The sequence below is a fragment of the Bubalus kerabau genome, chromosome 8, assembly GCF_029407905.1.
Source record: "Bubalus kerabau isolate K-KA32 ecotype Philippines breed swamp buffalo chromosome 8, PCC_UOA_SB_1v2, whole genome shotgun sequence".
Lineage (NCBI taxonomy): Eukaryota > Metazoa > Chordata > Mammalia > Artiodactyla > Bovidae > Bubalus > Bubalus kerabau.
In genome coordinates this window covers 32,890,880-32,911,750 of record NC_073631.1, presented here as the reverse complement: position 1 = coordinate 32,911,750, position 20,871 = coordinate 32,890,880, and the positions used below count along the sequence as shown (strand labels likewise).

General features: G+C 37.2%; 1 protein-coding gene across 13 annotated transcripts in view; it reads right to left on the bottom strand.

Moving 5' to 3' along the window:
- Window positions 1–20,871, bottom strand: part of LOC129659005 (histone H3.3A-like) — a 247,000-nt gene that overhangs the window by 190,813 nt on the left and 35,316 nt on the right. For 3 of the 13 annotated variants that reach the window (XM_055589955.1, XM_055589954.1, XM_055589956.1), the window contains one exon: window positions 13,712–14,988. The exons of 6 other annotated variants lie outside the window; for them this stretch is intronic. In XM_055589955.1, the coding sequence (XP_055445930.1) occupies window positions 14,115–14,525 (411 nt within the window). In that variant the 5' untranslated portion in view covers window positions 14,526–14,988 and the 3' untranslated portion in view covers window positions 13,712–14,114. Of the gene's footprint in view, window positions 1–9,338; window positions 9,461–12,326; window positions 12,590–13,711; window positions 14,989–20,871 lie in introns of those variants that run through there. 4 more of the 13 variants (XR_008717725.1, XR_008717717.1, XR_008717723.1 and 1 more) reach the window with 2 other exon arrangements.

The window sequence follows — 20,871 nt, the reverse complement described above, 5'->3', positions numbered from 1 at the left end:
AATAACAGAATAAATGGGAATGTAAAAGTCAAACAGCATGACAGAAACTGCTCAGACTTAGAGAAAAAGCTTTTTAGAATACAGATGTGTTCTAAAAATCCTCCTGTAAAAAAGTGTGTTCCGTTATCACAGAAGGAAAGAAACTCAAGGTTTTTCTTATGTTTAGGGTATATTTATGTGATATTAAGGATGATGAAGCAAATATTTAGCAGCTAGGGTACTGCACGCAGCTAACAATAATTCCTTTATCATTTACCCAACAAGAAGATAAGTGCCGTTTTCCTTCTTTTGCAAATATATTTGCCAGCAGCTGTTTCAACATTTATAAAGACCATTTCCACTGATTGCCAAATAACCATAAATTCATTTACACATATTTCTGAGTTGGAGGCATAAAAATAATTACATGTCTGATTAAATCCACTTATGCCTTCACGTCTTACTAAATCTGTAATAGACATGAATTGTTACGATGTATTACATCTAAGTGCATAAATAATACAATGCAGACGTAGAGTCCAGTTTTTCTACAACAGAACGTGTGGAGATAATTTACACAAATATAGTTGGGATACAGTATAAAAAACAACTTATTTTAGAAATTGTTATGACACAGAAAATGTCTGACACAGAAAAGTGGGACTTCAGCTAGAAAACTAAAGAAACTATCCTTGTTTATCACTGCCTCACTGTCTTGAAATACATATTAAATAGTTATCTTAATAAGCTTGTCATTAGAGGAGAATAATTAAGCTGAAAACTCCTTTTCTTAATATGCAAACTACAGAAAATTATACACACACTTACAACTTGCTGAATTCTTGAGGTATGCTCTGTTGCTCCTCCCCCACCTACCTCCCACCCCACAACCGCATCATTCCACCCACCCTCCCCTACCTCCTCTGCCACTTGGCACCAAGGTGATTTAAATGGTTATAGTACATAGTACGTGGGAAAATACTTTCAGGGACTGTTCAAAGTTAAGAATCACAGTGCTTAGAAAGAGCAGATTACCCTCTTAACTCCCTACAAGAGACATGAAATTTTGCTTTCTTTTGACTGAGACTCAGGCCAGAATACTGGAGCAGGTAGCCTTTCCCTTCTCCAGGGGATCCTTCCAACCCAGGGATCGAACCCAGGTCTCCTGCATTGCAGGCAGATTCTTTACCAGCTGATCCACAAGGGAAGCCCTATAATAACTTTAATCACATAATATTTAACCATATTTGTTATACCACAACACTTGGTAACACTTCATTTTGAGTGTCCCAGCATTATTAATTCATTTGGTATTCACTGTAATAACACTGATCATCATGAACTTATTTGGTATGCATGTGGATGTCATAAGTATTTCCATAGGAATTCTATTGCATTTCAGCATTAATTAAATGCACTCCATAATTTTCTTAGGAAAACAGGAATATATTGTAATTCTTAAATACTATGTCTTTCAATAGCACATACATAGGCTGATTATTAAGCCATATGTAGAATTATTTGTACCACCTTATGAACATATTTTATATGCAAAACAGCTAACAAAATCAGTGTCTAGGTTTTTGTGGATCATGATATATTTTCTTAATATCAGCATTTCATGAACACAGAAGTGACATTTACAATCACATTTCTCAAGCAAAGAAGAAAACCACCCTACATTAATTTCCAGAATCTGAGACAGAAAATGTCTTTCTTTAAAAATAAACATACAAATAATAAACACCTAGAGAATGAAAGCCACCTAACCAGGAGTTTGCATGTTTGTGTTCTTTCCTTCCTGCTTTCCCAGATCCTAGAGGTGCCCATGGCTCTGTGGATGTAGCGCCTTTTATCTGCTATTGGGGTATGCCAGTTCTGTGATGTCATTCACACAGCAAGAAAAAATACCAGCCACCCCCACTGGTATCCTGAGATGGCAAAATGAAGTGGCTTATCAAAGGATAGCGGAAAACTGTCTAAAAGAGAGATCTGCTAAAATCTACTAATCTTCAATCACATCAAGATTTCTAAAGTTATACAGGCTTTTTCATGTGTTTATAAAAGGAGCTGATCCCATTCTCTTTTCTGCCAACAGAGATCACATTTGTCAGCCCTATCATATCCCTTCTGCTAAAGGAAAGTAATGATACCATATTTGAGAGTGTGTGAGATTCTCTCCTGAATTTCAGCTTCAAACACCAGGGGGTTCCTATCTTAATATGAGGGAGTGTTTTTCATTTATATTTGATTTTTTATTAAAAATTTTTTTTTACTTACTGCTATTCTGGAAGCTAAAATCAGGCAGCAGTATTAGCAAGTAAATCTTAAAGGACTTAAATCTTATTTAAAATTATAGGAAGTAAATATTTTCCCCCCTCACTTGATTTTGTAATTTCAAGATGGGGGGAGGAGAATTATTTAATTCTTAAAGTTTCTGAATGTGTCTTAAAATGGGAATCTGTAAACACCGGTTAAACCTTAGCATTATTTGTTCATTATTTCTCAGTCATAACATGAATAGACAAACATACCTAAAAGAATGACACCTTTACTGGGGAAACACGTTTTCTCAAAGCAGAGATAAGACTCACAAGTTCTCACACTTTATGTAACAAATATAATTTTTAAAATATTTAAAAATAACACTAGTATTGTACTATTCCAAAACAGAAAATGAAAAGGAGTTTGCAGTTAAAATATTTATTTTCCAGTACATTTAGTGATAACACAGTTATTTTTAATGAAACCCATGCAGAAAGAATAGAAAATCCAGTTCATAATTGTAATGTAGGGAGGAGACAGAGCTGGACTTTTTCTCTTACGGTCTGTACTCCGGATTCATTTAACAGGCACTGCGCCTCAAGGCGTGGGGACAGCGGTGGATTCCCATTCTGTAGCTTAGAGAATTACCCACTCCTCAGAGGATAGATTTAAAATGTTGCCGCCTGTGAATTCTAGGCTTTTGTTCATTTCAACATTTAAGGCAGATCTCTCATGCACACAAAAAAAAGTACTTCAAAGGTATTCATTTATTTTTTGTTTGTTTGTTTAGGTTTGTAGTCCTTTCTCTGAGAATTGTTCTTATTAATCTTTGCACTGACATATTTTTAGGAACCAATGCCAGTTACCTTGATGTTGCCTATTTAACAGTGGCAGATTCTGTTTTGCCACTGGTGGCAAACAATTTAATTAGGAACACAAAATAGCCGCCTGCTTTATTTCCCTCTGCAAGTATCTGTTCCTTGCCTAAGAATAAGAAACTACCACTATAAAAATCTCTTTGAGCTCTCGCTAATGAAACTTCCTGATTCCACTTGTTTAACCAAGCTCTCTCTGCAACAATTTATTCTTTCTTTCTAAACAGACCTTTAGGTATGCAAGGCCGTTTGTAAATTATATGGTGCTGGCAATATCATGAAATATCATGACTGCAGTTTATGGGCAGATGAAGGGGGATGAGTTGTAACAAGAATAAATTACACAAAATACATTGGGGGAGAAATGGCAAAGTGTTGGTGCCAGCAAAATTATTAAACTTTAGAGTGGTACTTAATAAGGGCACTAAATTAAGTGACCTTATGATTGGATGGACATAGCAAATGGGATTCTCAGGGAATTATCTTCCATTAACTTACAAAGAAATAAGGAGATATAGTATCATAAACCAAGATAAGAAAAGTATAGGTGAACTGAACATTAACAAATAAAGCAGTTCACTGAAAACAACTATCCCTTTAGAAACATCCTGAACATACTACCTAAAATCACATGCTGGTGAAAAGACTATAGTTTATGGCTTAGGACTATACATTTTATATTTAATTTTGTATTTTTTTACAAATGTGTCTAGCCACAAGCATAAAAGCTCACATTGTCTAACTAATATAAAGTTATGAAGAATGTTGGGAACTAGAAAGTCAGTCATGCACTATGGATTTCTTTACCTTGCTTAATTCATCTGTGAAATGGAGTGGTAATTCTGACTGACCTATAGAAGCTCAGTGAGGAATCATTAATATATGGTTTAAATATAAATTAGAAAATGTTGGCCTACATGTATGTGTATGCACATGCATTTTGCTCTCAGGTACCTTTTTTTTAACTGAAGTAGAATTAACAAGCATTAAAGTACACAAATCTTACAGGCAGAACTCAATGAGGTTTTGCATGTGTATGTGTATATATATATATATATATATATATGCCCTTGTGACCACTTCAGTTCAGTGCTAAGCTTCAAATATGTCCAACTCTTTGCAATCCTATAGACTGTAACCCGCCAGGATCCTCTATCCATGAGATTTCCCAGGCAAGAATACTGATTGGATTGCCAAAAATGGATTGCCATTTCCTACTCCAGGCGATCTTTCCGACCCAGGGATCAAACCCACATCTCTTGTGTCCCCTCAACTGGCAGGCAGGTTCTTTACCACTAGTGCCACCTGGGAAGCCCTTGTGACCAATATCCAGATATTTTCACTCACCCTAGAAAGTTTCCTTCTTCCCATACTCCCCCATTTCTCCCCAGAGTTAACCACTGCTATGACTTTTGTCACCATGGATTAGTTTAAAATGTTCTTGAAATCATAGATTTACACTCTTTTCTGTTTGAAATCTTTCAACCTCGTTGTAGTTTTTGACTCTGTCATTAGACTCCATTATTAGGGATTAGTAAACTTGAAAGCATCAATCAGCCTTCTCCTCCTTTTTTTTCTCTTCTTCTCTGTTCTGCATCCTCAGTGGTTAACAATGTGGTCTCTGCCATCTCTCAGGCTCAGATCAGTTCAGTTGCTCAGTCACGTCTGACTCTTTGAGACCCCACAAACTGCAGCATGCCAGGCTTCCCTGTCCATCACCAACTCCCAGAGCTTACTCAAACTCATGTCCATTGAGTCCGTGATGCCATCCAACTATCTCATCCTCTGTCATCCCCTTCTCCTCCTGCCTTCAATCCTTCCTAGCATCAGGGTCTTGTCCAGTGAGTCAATTCTCATCATGTGGCCAAAGGATTGGAGTTTCAGCTTAAATATCTGTCCATCCAATGAATATTCAGGACTGATTTCCTTTAGGATGGACTGGTTGGATCTTCTTGCAGTCCAAAAGACTCTAAAGAGTCTTCTCCAACACCATGATTCAAAAGCATCAATTCTTTAGCACTCAGCTTTCTTTATAATTCAACTCTCACATCCACACATGACTACTGGAAAAACCATGGCCTTGACTATACAGATCTTTCTTGGCAAAGTAATGTCTCTGCTTTTTAATATGCTGTCTAGGTTGCTCTCCCAGGCTAGGAATTAATTTTAGCTCCATCACTACCACTGTACACACCTGGGTAACTTACTTTAAATCTCCTAGTTTTCTACTTAAATGAATGAGATTAGTAACTACCTCTTACAGTAGTTGTGAAGGCTAAATAGGATGATCCACATCAAGTACACAGTATAGTTTCTGGCTACTAAACAACAATTATTAAGGCTAGTCTGGAATACTCTAAGTGAAAAAAGAAGAGCTCTTTGTTGCATTGTTCTTGAGGACAGCAGGCAGAAGGATCAAGACTTCTAGGTTCTGATTTTTATTTTTTAGAAAATCAGTTCTCAATTAGCCTTAGCACATATCAAGGCAAAAAAAGATGCTGACAGGTGTTCTTCCATAAGTAAACCTGTGTCATTATTGGTCATTTTTGAATGAAGGAAACACTATTGGTAAAAATGTATTTACGTACATTTCAGAGTCACCAATGCAGCATATTTGTTTATTTTGAGACAAAGGCCAGGAGGAATGGATAGATTTTAGTACTAGAAGGATTCTTATGAATTATTCAGTTTATCCTTATTTTATAACTGAGGAAACTGAGGCAAATCAGGTCATTTGTTTAAGGTCAATGAAGAAGCCAAGATGTCTGCCACACAGTCCAGGGCAACAGTTCTCAAAGTGTGGTTCCCTAGTCATTAACTACAATAACACCTAATGCTGATGTAACTTGTTAGAGATGTACATTTTCAGGTCACATCCAATGGCATCCATCCATTCAACTACTGTAAGAACTACTAGATGGAAACTCTGGGGACAGGGTCCAGTGTGCATGCCCTCGTGGTATTTTACCTGCTAAAGCTGGAACCTTAGTCTATGACCCTGCTACCCTAAGTACTGTCTGCGGACTAGCAGAATTCACGCTATCCAGAAGTTACTTAGAACTGTAGACTCTTGGGCTCCAGATCTACTAAATACTACACCTTAATAAGATTCCTAGGTGTTATGTATGCCACTAAAGCTACGAATCATCAATACACACTAGCAGCCATGGTCAGAACTATTTGAGCTTCAACTGTCCACTAGAATCTGTGCTGTTTTATGCCATCAGAGCCGACTGACCCTATTCCCTTACCCAGAGGATCTGCCAAAACAACTATCATAATACTGAAAACTAGCTTCCCCTCTGTGCCAGATCCTGTACTAAGCAACCTCTGTAGAGCCAATTATGCTTCAAAATTCTTTAATACAGAAATAACTATGCCCATTTTACGAGTAGGAGAACAGTGTTAAAGAATTCCTTCTCAACTAGGACCATGCCATTAGTAGATGGAGGAACTGGATAAAATTTTGGTTCTTATTGATTTTTTCCATGATACCATGAGACATCAGCTCCCTAGTCCCCTAGACTAAGCATTATGGTAATTATTTAAACCAGGACTGGTTTATTTGCGCTTACACCAATTTTAATTTACAGGAATCATAAAAACTATAGAGTGCCCATGGATATGACATCTTTAGTATAATCACATATAGTTTTTGAAAGCTTTTGAACTGTGGTGCTAGAGAAGACTCTTGAGAGTCCCTTGGACAGCAAGATGATCAAACCAGTCAATCTTAAAGGAAATCAGTCCTGAATATTCATTGGAAGGACTGATGATGAAGCTGAAGCTCCAATACTTGGGCCACCTGATGCAAAGAGCTGACTTATTGGGAAAGACCCTGATGCTGGGAAACACTGAAGCCAGGAGGAGAAGGGGACGAGAGAGGATGAGATGGTTGGATGGTACCACCTACTCAATAGACATGAATTTGAGGAAACTCCAGGAGATAGTGAAGGACAGGGAAGCCTGGCATGCTGCAGTTCATGGGGTCGCAAATAGTCGGATATGACTTAGTGACTGAAAACAACTAGAATGATAAACCAGGTCACTGCTTCTCAGACTGCCTTTAGTGAAGGATGACTCTCCCCCAACTCTACTCTGCCATATACCAATTATTTTGCAACATATAATAAAATGAATATATGGAAAAATAAATGTAAAAGAAAAAATACAAGCCAACTTTTAAAAAGATTCAATAGATGTAAATTTACACTGTCAAGTTGCTGCTAGCATTTCTAAATGCTTACTCTTAATTTCTGTACTTACATTGTCACAGACCAGTGACAAAGAGCTTGCAGACTAGTATTGTTCTAGAAGTATACTTTGAAGAGCAAGAAACTAGACAATTTGCAAATTAAGTTGAGGTACAGTACCAACCAGTTTTAAACTACTATAAAATAGGTCACACAAATTCTGACTTCATTTCTTCATCCCTAGAAAGATCTGGAAGGCCACTGATACTTTCTCCAGAGTCAGTCCTAGGAAAACTAGAAACGTTTCTTTTTTTTGTGTGTGTGTGTGCTTTTATTCACTCATCCAACCAATATTTAATGATAATTGATTATATACAATTTTCCTAAAGGAAATCAGTCCTGAATATTCACTGGAAGGACTGATGCTGAAGCTGAAACTCCAATACTTTGGCCACCTGATGCGAATAACTGACTCATTTGAAAAGATCCTGATGCTGGGAAAGATTGAAGGTGGGAGGAGAAGGGGACAACAGAGGATGAGATAGTTGGATGGCATCACCGACTCTAGGGACATAAGTTTGAGTAGCTCTAGGACTTGGTGATGGACAGGGAAGCCTGGTGTGCTGCAGTCCATGAGGTTGCAAAGAGTTGGACACGACTGAGAGACTGAACTGATTATGTATAAGATTCTTGGGATTCTAAATGATTTAAGAATGGTCCCTTTGTATATATATATCTGCCACATGTTTTGTATCCAATCATCTGTCAGTGGGCATTTAGCAACCTATGTTGTCCACGGCTTGGCTATTGTAATAGCGCTGCTATAAACACAGGGGTGCATGTATCTTCTTAAATTATAGTTCTGTCTGGATACTACTCAGCCATTAAAAAAAATAATGCCATTGGCAGCAACATGTATACAACTAGAGATTAGATTATAATACTAAGTGAAGTAAATCAGAAAGACAAATACTATATGATATCACTTAAACATGGAATCTAAAATATGACACAATTGAACTTATCCATTAAACAGAAACAGACTCACAGACATCGAGAATAGACTGGTGATTGCCAAGGGAGAGAGGGTTGGTGGAGGGATGGGGTGGGTGGTTGGGGTTAGCAGATATAAAGTTTTACACATAGAATAAATAAGCAACAAGGTCCTACTGTGTAGAATAGAGAACTGTATTCAATAATCTTAAAATAAGCCATAATGAAAAAAAATATAAAAAAAGAATTGTGTGTGTGTGTGTATATATATATATATATATATATAACTGAATCACTGTGCTCTACAGGACTGTGCTTCATAGGAGAAATAAATGTAATATTGTAAATCAACTATACTTCAATAAAAATAATGATAAAAAGCAAAAAAATACAGTCCCTGTTTTTAGGCATGGACATGGTAGTGGATAATAGCAATAATTTCTTTTATGTGTATTATATATAATTCCAGTCATACATCTGTAATCTTTCTCTTAAAAACTAATTTGAAGTAGCTTCAGAAAGATAAAACTGATAAAATATAGCTTTTTATTAGCCTCTCACTCTAATCTTGACTTTTCACATTATGCTGTAGTGCGATTAGAGTAAGTGTTAATGTATCATTTTTAAAGATAGGAAAACAAGCTCAGAAGGACTGTCTCGTGTGCTTAAAATCATACAGTTTGTGCAGAACATAGCAGGGCATCAAACTTAAGTTTGTTGCTTTCAAGCCCAATACCACGTTCACAGTAGCCTAGCCATAGTTGTTTTCTTTCACAATTCTTTAGCCATTTCATCTTTGGATTCTCTTTGGATAACCATCCACTCCCAAGCATCATGACCTGGTGACCCTCCTAGAGATGGCAAGCCTCTGACCTGGGCTTCTACCTACATTTCTTTAGAGATAGCAGTCTTTTATTTTTCCTTTTTCCAAATTCAGACTTAGCTGACTTATATTCTATTCATTCTTGAGTTTACTATATGCTGGATGACAGCACATCTAAAAAATCTGAATATATGATTCTATTTAATGGTAACTAATGGCCAACTACCTCCCTTCTGTCTGGGGGAAACCTAGTTAAGACCACAAGGCAGGGAAGGTTTGTCTTCATGACTTCTCCTCTCCTGGTGCCGTGTCCTCATCCCCAAATCAGTGACCTACACAGGAATACATTTTTTAATTTGTTTAGTAAAATAGTCTCTCAGAGCATTCATTTATGTAAAAGTATAATGGTGGCCAACAACACAAAGCATTAGCTACCTAGAGGCATTTTTGTGTTCTGTTCTCTTCACTATTGTGTTGCCATAGCCTAGCAACACATCTCTCACATGGTTGGGTGCTCAGTACACATTTACTGAATGAATGTTAAATGAATTTGTAATCTGCAAAGAACAGGAAGAGAAACCAATACAGAAGTTTCCATCATTTGCCTTCACCGTATTCAGTGCTCCTATGCTTTTTATTTAATTCATCCTTATCTCATTTATCTCATTGCCTCTGGTTTCCCTTCAAATCTGTCCTCTGCTTATCTGTCTGAATGATGACTCTGAAATTCATATGTGATTATGCCACTTCCTTGCGTTAAATGCCTTCTGTATATCTCTACTATCTTTAGTATGTAATTCAAAAACATCAGGTAATACTAAAGGTGGTAACAGTAAAAGCAGGAAGAAGTCACCAAATACAGGGCTACTTAGAAGATGCAATTGATAGGAACTGAGATCGAGCTGGATGAGAAGTTGAGAGGAAGGCAAGCACTGGCAAGGATGTTAAAGAAAGGGCTTGGGGGGAGGTTCAGGAAAAACCTATGTGAGAATGCCTGCTTATTTCTCTGGTCCCAATCCCCCTCCCCCTACTCGACTCAAAATGTACAAAATCCAGAGAAACTCCCTTGGACTTACCTTACAATATGGTAAAGAATTCAGGGATTATAAAACACAATTTTAAGACCTTAGTAATATATCTTTAAAATATGTATTTTAATATTAAATGCAGTAATTTTATTAAATATAGTATGACATCTATTTATTAAACATAATTATATATATATATATATATTTTTAAAAGTTGGTTACTTTCTCCATGTTAGTCAGTTTTAGATACCTGGTTTTCTCATTATGAAGGCAATAAAATCCTTAAAACTATATAGCCTACACACTTATGTTCTGTATAAGAAGAGGAATAGTGGGAAAAAAAGTTAAAAGGTATCTCACTTCTTTGTAGATGTTGGTTGTGAACAAAAGCCCAGAACAGAATGGGTTGTGGAAGCTATCAAGAACAGAAGAAAGATCTTGGGGGACTGTCTCAGTCCAGGTAAAAGGCATAGAGAAGAAGAGACTGTAGGATTTTAATGACATGAGATCTGGCATCAAATCTAGTGAGGTCCTTTTTCCACATATTTATTAATTGAATGATCTTAGACAAGTTACTTAACCCCTTCAAGTTCCACTATGTATAAAATGAGAGTTATAATAGCACCTAACTCATACACCAATGGCTTAAATAAGTTTTTTCTCAACACAATGCTTAGCTTGAGAATGCTCAATAAATATTAATTCTTATTGTAGTGATTAACTACTATGAGTTAACAATAAAAACAACAACAACATGGTGGTCTCTATGGCATATGAGCGGAGTATGCCCAAAAGGCTTTGCCATCTAGAAAGCACATACTTTCCAAGATTTCCACATGGAGTTTGTGTTCATTATGGTGTTTGCCTCACATTGGTATAAGTAAGGGAAAACTGACACAATTAACATTCCTTTCCAGTAGCAGAAAAAGCCTTTCTCTTCTACTACAATAATCAATAATACAGAACAGACTTCTGGGACGGTGAGAAACCAAAACTAATTTATAAACTGTGATTGTGAAGATATACCACAGAATGGAGACTCTTCCTCGGCCTGTTTCCTCCTGCTCCAGACAGACAATCTTATGATACCAGGACATGGAAATAGAGTTTCCTGGAATCTAAAAGGGCTTATTTGACACATTCTGATTCTTAAAACCACTGAGACAATAGCTTCACTCTATGAACAGTGGGCTCCAGACTTGAGCCTTCATCAGAATCCCTGGAAAGCTTGTAAAATTTGCAGATTTCTGGGCCTCAACTCAGTTTATTTTTAACAAGTTCCCAAAAGTGATGCCCATGATACTGGTATGGGACCACACTCTAATAATCACTGCTTTAGAACTGAGAGGTCATTCCCCACCTAACAAGAGATTCAGACCATAAGCTATACTTGAAAATAATGTTAGCATTATTTAAAAAAGGTTCTTTGTGGCTTACTAGGTAGAGTCAGTGGTAAAGAACCCGCTTGCAAATGCAGGAGACATAAAAAAGGTTCTTCTTGGAACACACCCTATTTATGGTCCCTGACATTTCAGTGCACATTATCAACTTTCTCTTGCATCACCACTCTCCTTCTAGAAATCTTGCCAACACATTTTGGTTCGTGCTTCAGCATGCTTTGTATTACATTTTTCCTGCTCTATCTGTAATGTTAAATTCTGCCTGTTGTGTAATTGGAATCTTCCTTCTGATTTCACCTCTGGCCTAACAGTTTCTCTCAAAGTTTTTGCCTCTTTTTTTTTTTTTTAATACAAAACATAAATATATCTACTAGAACTAACTGTAATAGCATACTTCATCAGAATGTGCTTAACACCCAGCATATATTATTTTTAACCAAAAGCAAAACTAAAACTAAAATATCAGTACTTGGAACTGGTCCTTTAGATATTGACTTCTTTATCAATGTTACCAAAGATTTTGCTACTGAGTGTGCTTTAACCTACTGAAACTATCATTGGCTTTTTTCATACTTTTAAATTAATTTTTTGTTTTGGTTTTAGTGTAAACCTTAATTTTAGAGCCTGTTATTGTTGCAGGAAGGGGGAACCCTTCCAGGGTCCAAAACTGGGCTCTTGTCTAACACTCGGAAATGAACTATCCGAAGAGACACATATGCTGACAAAGCAAGAGATTTTATTGTGAAAGGGCAGCCGGGTGGACAGCAGTAGGGTAAGAGAAGCCAGGAGAACAACTCTGCTACATGGCTTGCAGTCTCAGGTTTTATGGTGATGGGATTAGCTTCTGGGTTGTCTTTAGCCAATCATTCTGACTCAGAGTCCTTTCTGGCGGTGCATGCCTTGTTCAGCCAAGATGGATGCCAGAGAGAAGGATTCTGGGATGCGGTCTGACATGTGGTAACTCCTTTTGACCTTTCCCGAACTCTTCCGGTTGGTGGTGGCTTATTAGTTCAATGTTCATTACCAGGACCTCCTGTCATAAAACAACTCATGCAAATGGTTACTATGCTGCCTGGCCAGGGTGGGCAGTTTCAGTCAGTGTGTTTCCCCTAACATTATGGCCAACTATGGGCTTGCCGGTAGCTCAGCCGGTAAAGAATCTGTCTGCAATGCAGGAGATCCTGGTTTGCTTCCTGGGTCAGTAAGATCTCCTGGAGAAGGGCATGGCAACCCACTCCAGTATCCTTGCCTGGAGAATCCCCATGGACAGAGGAGCCTGGTGGGCTACAGTCCATGGGGTCACAAAGAGTCAGATACAACTAAGCACAGCATCAGCATGGCTAACTATAATATTTAAGCATTAATCTGCAACACTATCTCAATTGGACCTCCCATTGTGCCCAATTTTGCATTTTAATTTTTAGAATGGCCAAATATAAATAATTTTTTAATGTTCCTCAAATATAAATACATGGCCAAGTATATGAATCTTAGTGAAGTTTTAGCTTTAACTTATTTATACTCTCTCTCATTTGAGAAGATGAAATGGATATTTGGATTTTACTTGTTAACAACTGTCTTCTTACAGCTGTGAAAAAATGAACAGGTTGCCATATTCATCAAAGAGAAACCACTGCACATGTGTGTTTGTGTTATCTTTAAAAAGCACTGCCTCTGCGCTATTTGTATTTAACCACAATGACAGTGACTACCATATAATAAAAGACTTCATTAATTTGTGCTCTGCTTTGGAAAAGAGCATTTAAGTCAGCTCTGCAGATTCAGGGGATAGGTTTCTTTCCTAAGAAAGCAGAAAAGGAAATAAATAAAAACTCAGATCTAAAGGAAAATTAGCATAGAAGATGATCTGGTAAACTGGTTAAAAGAAAAGGCGAAAATGTCCTGTCTCCTATTAGTTGAATTTGCCCTTAAATTCCGAAGACATTTGGTTTTATCCAGTCACTATACTTCAAATAACCACACTTAGGAAAAAATAACTGTCAACTAAACGATCTCTTTATTACATGGGGAAAAGGTGGGAGAGCAATGAGTAAAGACTAGCCAGTACAGAATGGATTTGGAGCTGGGGGAAAAAGGAAGTGGGGAAAGATTTCACATTCTTCTTTCCTCTGTTTTGATGTGGGCATACTCTACAAAGAAAAATTTTAAATTCCTTTTTTTTTTTTTTTTTTGCAGTCAATAAGAAATTTACTTGTTTTAAAAAAATCCAAATTCTGGCATTGTCCAGAAAAATTTCACAGGTTTATTTATAACTGTTATAAAGTTGAACTGCTGAAACTTGTTCACTGAAACATTTTGACTTTCATTAATGCTTTATGTCCCTGCATTTATATTAAAAATTCACACACAAATGAAAATGGAAAAACTGCCAATACCTGATTTCTGTCCCCTATTTTCCACTTGTAATCATATACTTAGGTACCTTTTGACCCCATGGAAAAAAAAATATCTAACGTTCAGAACTACCAATAACAGGAAGAAGAGAATGTTTTTTTTTTTTTTTTAAAGAATGAAATGTTTCCCATCATAGTGGATTCTTAAGCACGTTCTCCACGTATGCGGCGTGCTAGCTGAATGTCTTTTGGCATAATTGTTACACGTTTGGCATGGATAGCACACAGGTTGGTGTCTTCAAAAAGGCCACCCAGATAGGCCTCCCTTGCCTCCAGCAAAGCACCAATAGCTGCACTCTGGAAGCACAGATCTGTTTTGAAGTCCTGAGCTATTTCCCGCACCAGACTCTGGAAGGGAAGTTTGCGAATCAGAAGTTCAGTGGACTTCTGATAACGTCTAATTTCACGGAGTGCCACAGTACCAGGCCTGTAACGATGAGGTTTCTTCACCCCTCCAGTAGAGGGCGCACTCTTGAGAGCGGCTTTTGTAGTGAGTTGCTTCCTCGGTGCTTTACCACTGGTCAATTTGCGGGCAGTCTGCTTTGTACTAGCCATGGTATAGAGACCTCCTTACTTACACCCCTTCTCCTTCGGCTATAGCTCGGCGAGCTAGAGGCGGCGCTAGCGTTGGAGAGCGACAGCGGCGCGGCGGCGGCTGCGAACACCTAAATTCCTTTTTTGATGAGTGTTAAACCATTTCAGCAGAGAAGGCAATGTATTCCAGTACTCTTGCCTGGAAAATCCCATGGAGGGAGGAGCCTGGTAGGCTGCAGTCCATGGGGTGGCTAAGAGTCGGATACGACTGAGCGACTTCCCTTTCACTTTTCACTTTCATGCATTGGAGAAGGAAATGGCAACCCACTCCAGTTTTCTTGCTTGGAGAATCCCAGGGACGGGAGCCTGGTGGGCTGCTGTCTATGGGGTCGCACGGAGTCAGACACGACTGAAGCGACTTAGCAGCAGCAGCAGCAGCAAACCATTTTAGATTATGTCACTCATCAAAGTTAGCTCAGATGTTCTAAATAAGAACATTTTCACATTAAAAAAAAGTTTTTCAGATACCTATCTTGAAAAAATAAGAGCTGTTCCATAGTTTATAATATATGGGAATATTCTGTAACCTTTATATTTGGCAAAAATTAAATTTTGGTAACGTGTTCTCTGATGAGAATGTGAAAATTCAAGCACACTTTTGTTGGTGGCATATAAATTGGTGTAACACCTAAGGATATTGGTTTACAATATCTGTTAAGAGAAAAAACATACATAACCTTTGACCTAGCAATTTCTCTTCTGTGAATTCAAGCTGCATACATAATTTCACATTTGTGGAAAGACACATGTGCCAATGATAAGCATTTGAGATATCATTTGTAATAACATTTGTTTATCAATATGTGACTGATTATAAATTACATTCTATCCATCTAATGGGATTCTATGCAGCTATTAAAATAAATGCAATATGTATTGATATGGGATAGTCTCAAAGACATTAAATAAGAAAATTGCATGTTCATATTCAATATTTGCTTTGCATATAACACTTCTGAAATGATACAGAAGAAGTTGGTATAAGTGCATGGATTGGGGAAAGTGCTAAGTAGAGCAGGGAGCCCTGGGTAGGAAGGATACTTCACTATACTCTCTTTGGGACTTCCTGAATTTTATATTCTGAGCATATTTCCTATTCAAAATTAATTCAAAAATTTAGAAGCCAATGGAACCTCAAGATGCAAATAAGTCTGAAACAACTGAGTTAGTCAACCTTATTTCAACTTAAAATTTTAGTTCCCAAGAACAAAAAGTCTAAATCTTTTACTTCTGAATGTAATTAAACTTACTATATACAGAAGGCAACAGTCTTATCATAGGCCATGCAAACTTAGGACCAAAAAGTACTTTTTAACAACATATTTCTTAAACAGGCATTTTTAAAACTAAAACACATCCATTCTTTGCTTTTCCTGACATGCCAAGTTAGTTCAGCTTAAAGCTTGTCTCTGTAAGGTAAAATAAAGGAAGCTTTGTAGCCGTCATTAAATGTCTTCACTGTAAGATCTATTGCCATAATTGTGACAGAGCAAATGATTTTTTTTCTTGGCAGCAAAAATAGTCTTAAAAAGAAACTAGGTATTGTTTTTTCTTTTCCAAGTAAAGTATAGATACCCCAAAAATTACATGGTGTCACAGAGCATGCCATAGTTAAAAAAAATGATGCACTGCCTTCTCTGTCTTATTAAGAAAATTACACAGTTAACTCTTCGTACCTTTGAAGGATGTCTCTGTCTGATGAATTTTGTTATTAGAACAACATTCAGCTGCAAATTGTGTATTGAAACTAACCCATTCTGGACTTAATGAAGTAGATTCTGAATAAAACAGAGATGTCATAGTAACAGATACAAATTCTACAACTGTGGCCGAACACTCCAAGGTTTTTTATGTAGCTATTTGTGAGAGAATAAGAAATGTAAAGGATCCATATTCTAGCAAATAACTGACAAGTAGGTTATTAACGTACTAGAGGAAGGAACCATGCAGTTTTCTGCATTACTATTTGCAGAGATTTAATATCATGGGGCTCAAGCTACTCACTCACTCATTTTTTTCTGATTTGGTCAGTGAGTCACCTCCCACTGGTCTCATTGCTAGGTGCTGGGAAATCCAAAAGTAAATGAAATACAGTTTATCTTACAGGTTAGTAATAAGGAGGTTTGGGGGAAGTGAACACACAAAAAGATAAACGTAACGTGAAGAAAGCTGAGTGCCAAAGAATTGATGCTTTTGAACTGTGGTGTTGGAGAAGACTCTTGAGAGTCCCTTGGTCTGCAAGGAGATCCAACCAGTCCATTCTGAAGGAGATCAGCCCTGGGATTTCTTTGGAAGGAATGATGCTAAAGCTGAAACTCCAGTACTTTGGCCACCTCATGCGAAGAGTTGACTCATTGGAAAGACTCTGATGCTGGGAGGGATTGGGGACAAGAGGAGAAGGGGATGACAGAGGATGAGATGGCTGGATGGCATCACCGACTCGATGGACGTGAGTTTGAGTGAACTCCTGGAGTTGGTGATGGACAGGGAGGCCTGGCGTGCTGCGATTCATGGGGTCACAAAGAGTCGGACACGACTGAGCGACTGAATTGAACTGAACTGAATGCCATATAAGAAGTGTAATAAGAGAAGAAAACAAAAGCGTTAGGAGGAAAGTCATCTAATTCAGCTTGAAGCATGCATGGGTTTGTGAGTCTAGATGAGACTGAGTGGACAGGATCAAGGAACATTACTGGGAAGAGGTGATTGTAGAAGGGAGTTTTAGTGAAATGCTGAAGTCTGTGTGTGTGTTTGTGTGTGTGTGTGTGCAGCAAAGCAAAATTGCAGGGGGAGGGAGGGGAATGCAATCCTAGAAAGGTATAGAGGTGAGAAATATCAAGGTGAGGGATGGGGGTTGAGGACAGCTTTAAGCAGCTGTGTCCCTAGAACACACTGTAAGGGCAAGAGGGAGAGAAAATGAGTATGAGAGAAGCAGGATTCATACAGAATATTCCAGCAACAAAATGCTTGAATAAGGATTGACTATAAGAAAAATGCAGCAAGAATCATATACTTGGTCCTCCTTGAATCTATTTACTTCAGAAATGGAAACTTTAGATATTAACTATATAATTTGGATTGGGGGGACAACTAGCATAATAGAGACTGGTAGTAATCGGGTTCTAGGAGTCGGACACACTGAGTGACTTCCCTTTCACTTTTCACTTTCATGCATTGGAGAAGGAAATGGCAACCCACTCCAGTGTTCTTGCCTGGAGAATCCCAGGGACAGGGGAGCCTGGTGGGCTGCTGTCTCTGGGGTCGCACAGAGTCGGACACGACTGAAGTGACTTAGCAGCAGCAGCAGTAATCGGGTTATTTTGCTAATTAACTGGAACTTTTACAAAGAACATTTCCTTAATAAAAAATACCGTGTGGAATGTTGCAAACCCACAGTTTGCAACTGACGAGCACACTTCACTGGTCCTTAGGGAGCTGAGGTTTGAAGTCTGAGGGCATTACTGCTAGATAAAGCTTTTCATTTGAAAACCCTTAAAAAATCTGGATTTCTAAAAAAATTTTTTTAAATACTGAGCAAACTATAAGAAGAAAAAATCTATCAATACTAAAAGTAACTGTGATAAGGCAGGATAAAGCAAGATGAAGTGATTTTTTAAAACAGACATTTGTTCTATCAATATATATTATTTTTTATTGTGGTAAAATACATTGTGGTCTCAAGCAAGATAACTTAGGCTTCCTTACAGCACGGTGGCTGTGTTCTAAGAGTGCAAAAACCTAGACTGCCAGGCTTCTTCAGTCCAAGGCCCAGAAAATACCTTCTGCTGATTTTTATTGGTCAAAGCAAGTCACAAGTGAGCTTAATATAAAAGTTGGGGCAATAGATTCCACCTCTTGGTGGGGGAAATGTGACAAAGCAATTGTGGTCATCTTCAATCTACCACAATATTTATATTCAAAATTATGAATTTATGTACCTAAAACAAAACAAACCACAAACAAACAAAAAACCCCTTTGTCTCTATTAGATTTTCTGTAAGGACCACATGCTTTGGTTGCTTTAAGTTATCTTTTTATGGGGCTGAAGGTAAAGGGTTAAGGGGAAATGGTAACTTACTGGTGTGTACTGTCATAACTGGCATGTTTATTTCTGTGTTCTTGTTTTTTATAGATCTGAAAAGGAATTTGCATCCAGAATATATTTTACAAACTTTTACACTGATGCCAAAGACACTATAAGAAAATAACAAACATCCTTTATGAATATTGACATAAAAATCCTGGACAAAATACCAGCAAATCAAAGTAGTACATTAAAAGGGTTATATACCATGACCAAGTGGGACCTATTTCTGGAATTTGAGAATGGGTCAACAGACAAAAATTAATCAAGGTAATATATCACATTAATAGAATGCAGGAAAAAAACCGAATCATCTCAATTGATGCAATAAAAGAATTTGACAAAGTTCAACATCCTTTCATGACAAAAAGCACTTAGTAAAACAGAAATAGAAGTTAACTTCCACACCACAATAAAGGCTATACATGAAAAACCCACTGCCAACACAGTGGCGAAAGACAAAAAGCCTGCCTGCCCAGAACAAGGAACAATGCCCACTTTTGCCACTTCCAGTCAACATTATATGAGAAGTTCTAGCCAGAGCAAGCAGGCAAGAAAAAGAAAGAAAAGGCATTCAAATTAGAAAGGAAGAAGCAACACTATCCCTATTCACAGCTGACACGACCTTGTATCTTAGAAAACCCCAAAGATTACACATACAAAGTTAGAGCTAAAATTTAGCAAGGTTCTGTGGTCTTATTTTAAACTTTCTGATGATACTGTTGTCTTTGTTTTCTCTCTTCTACTGGTTATACGATTGTTGCTCTATTGGTATCTTGCAGTTAACAGTAGTGGGGAATTCTGAATTAACTCTATAGCAATCTAGATATATTAAATTTAGCTATATCTCTTTAATTCTTAAGGTCATAAAAATAAATTTTGATTCTACTCCCTTATAATATATGGCCAAAAATTCAGTGTCCCCTTAATTTTCCATGGTCTGTCTTTACTACAAAGTTTTTATTTCATTTAGGGTTATAGATTCAGCTTATTTTTATACATCATTTTTTGTCACTTGACTCTACTTTTTCACCCAATAGTTCTAGGATTTCTCATTGAATTCTGCAATTATATCTATAATAGCTTATTAATAATTATCTAGATTTTACACTGTTTCCAGAAACCCACCAGTTTTTTTGACACTTGCTGGATCTATCTTCAAGTATTCTTCTAGGGAAGGACACATAGTGATATATCCTTTAATCCTTGCCTGCCTGAGACTCTTGGCATAGATATGTCATCTAGATTTTACAATGTAATTTTTGCTTCTCAATCTTTTTATGCCTTGAAATTTTATAGATAACATTCTTTTGTTTTTCTTTCATTAAAACTGAAAAAAGAAACGAGCATTCTTATTGCTTCATATTTCTGAAAAGTGATTATATAATTCTCCCTTTTGTTCCTGAATTTAAGTTTTAAAAATTATTACTGTTCATTTAGATGTGGTTGCTTAGTTAATCAGTCATGTCCAACTCTTTGTAACCCCATGGACTATAGCCCACCAGGCCCTTCTGTCCATGGGATTTCCCAGGCAAGAATACTGGAGTAGGTTGCCATTTCTTACTCCAGATTTAGATGTAGGTTCTTCTAACTAATTTTGCCTAGACCCTGGTAATTCACTTTGAGTCGTGATTTTTCTTTACTCAGAAAAGTTTTGTCTGTTAGATCCATGACTATTGCTTCCCTCATACTGCCCTGGTTTCTGAATTTGGAAAATTACTATCCAAGTCTGACTTCGCATATAAGCCTTTCATATTTTTTCTTACCTCTGCATTTTTTACTCTGCTTCTGAATGGGTATCTCCTGTGTCTTTCATAGTATAGATATGAATTTAGAAATTATTTATGCTGTCTATAATCAATATCAAAGCAAATTTACATTTTTCTATTACATTTTTTCTTGTACTATTTCCTTATTTTAGCTATATTTGTATCTGACTTTATCTCAGCTTTGATTTTTTTTTATATGCTTGTTCGCTCTTTATTCAAAGAAGCTCTTTAACTTTTCCTTTTTGAATCTTTTTGAGAAACCAGGCAGAAATTTTTTCTCATTTTTACCAGCTTCCTATAGGATAAGTCAGGCTTTTCTAAGGCTTTGGGGTAATAAACTCTTTCCCTTAAGTAGCAATATTATTAGCCTTCTTTTTTACAAAAATGGTTTCCCAGATGACTAAAATGCAGCAAAAGAATATTAACTAGAGGTAGAAAAAGGAAAAATAAGGAG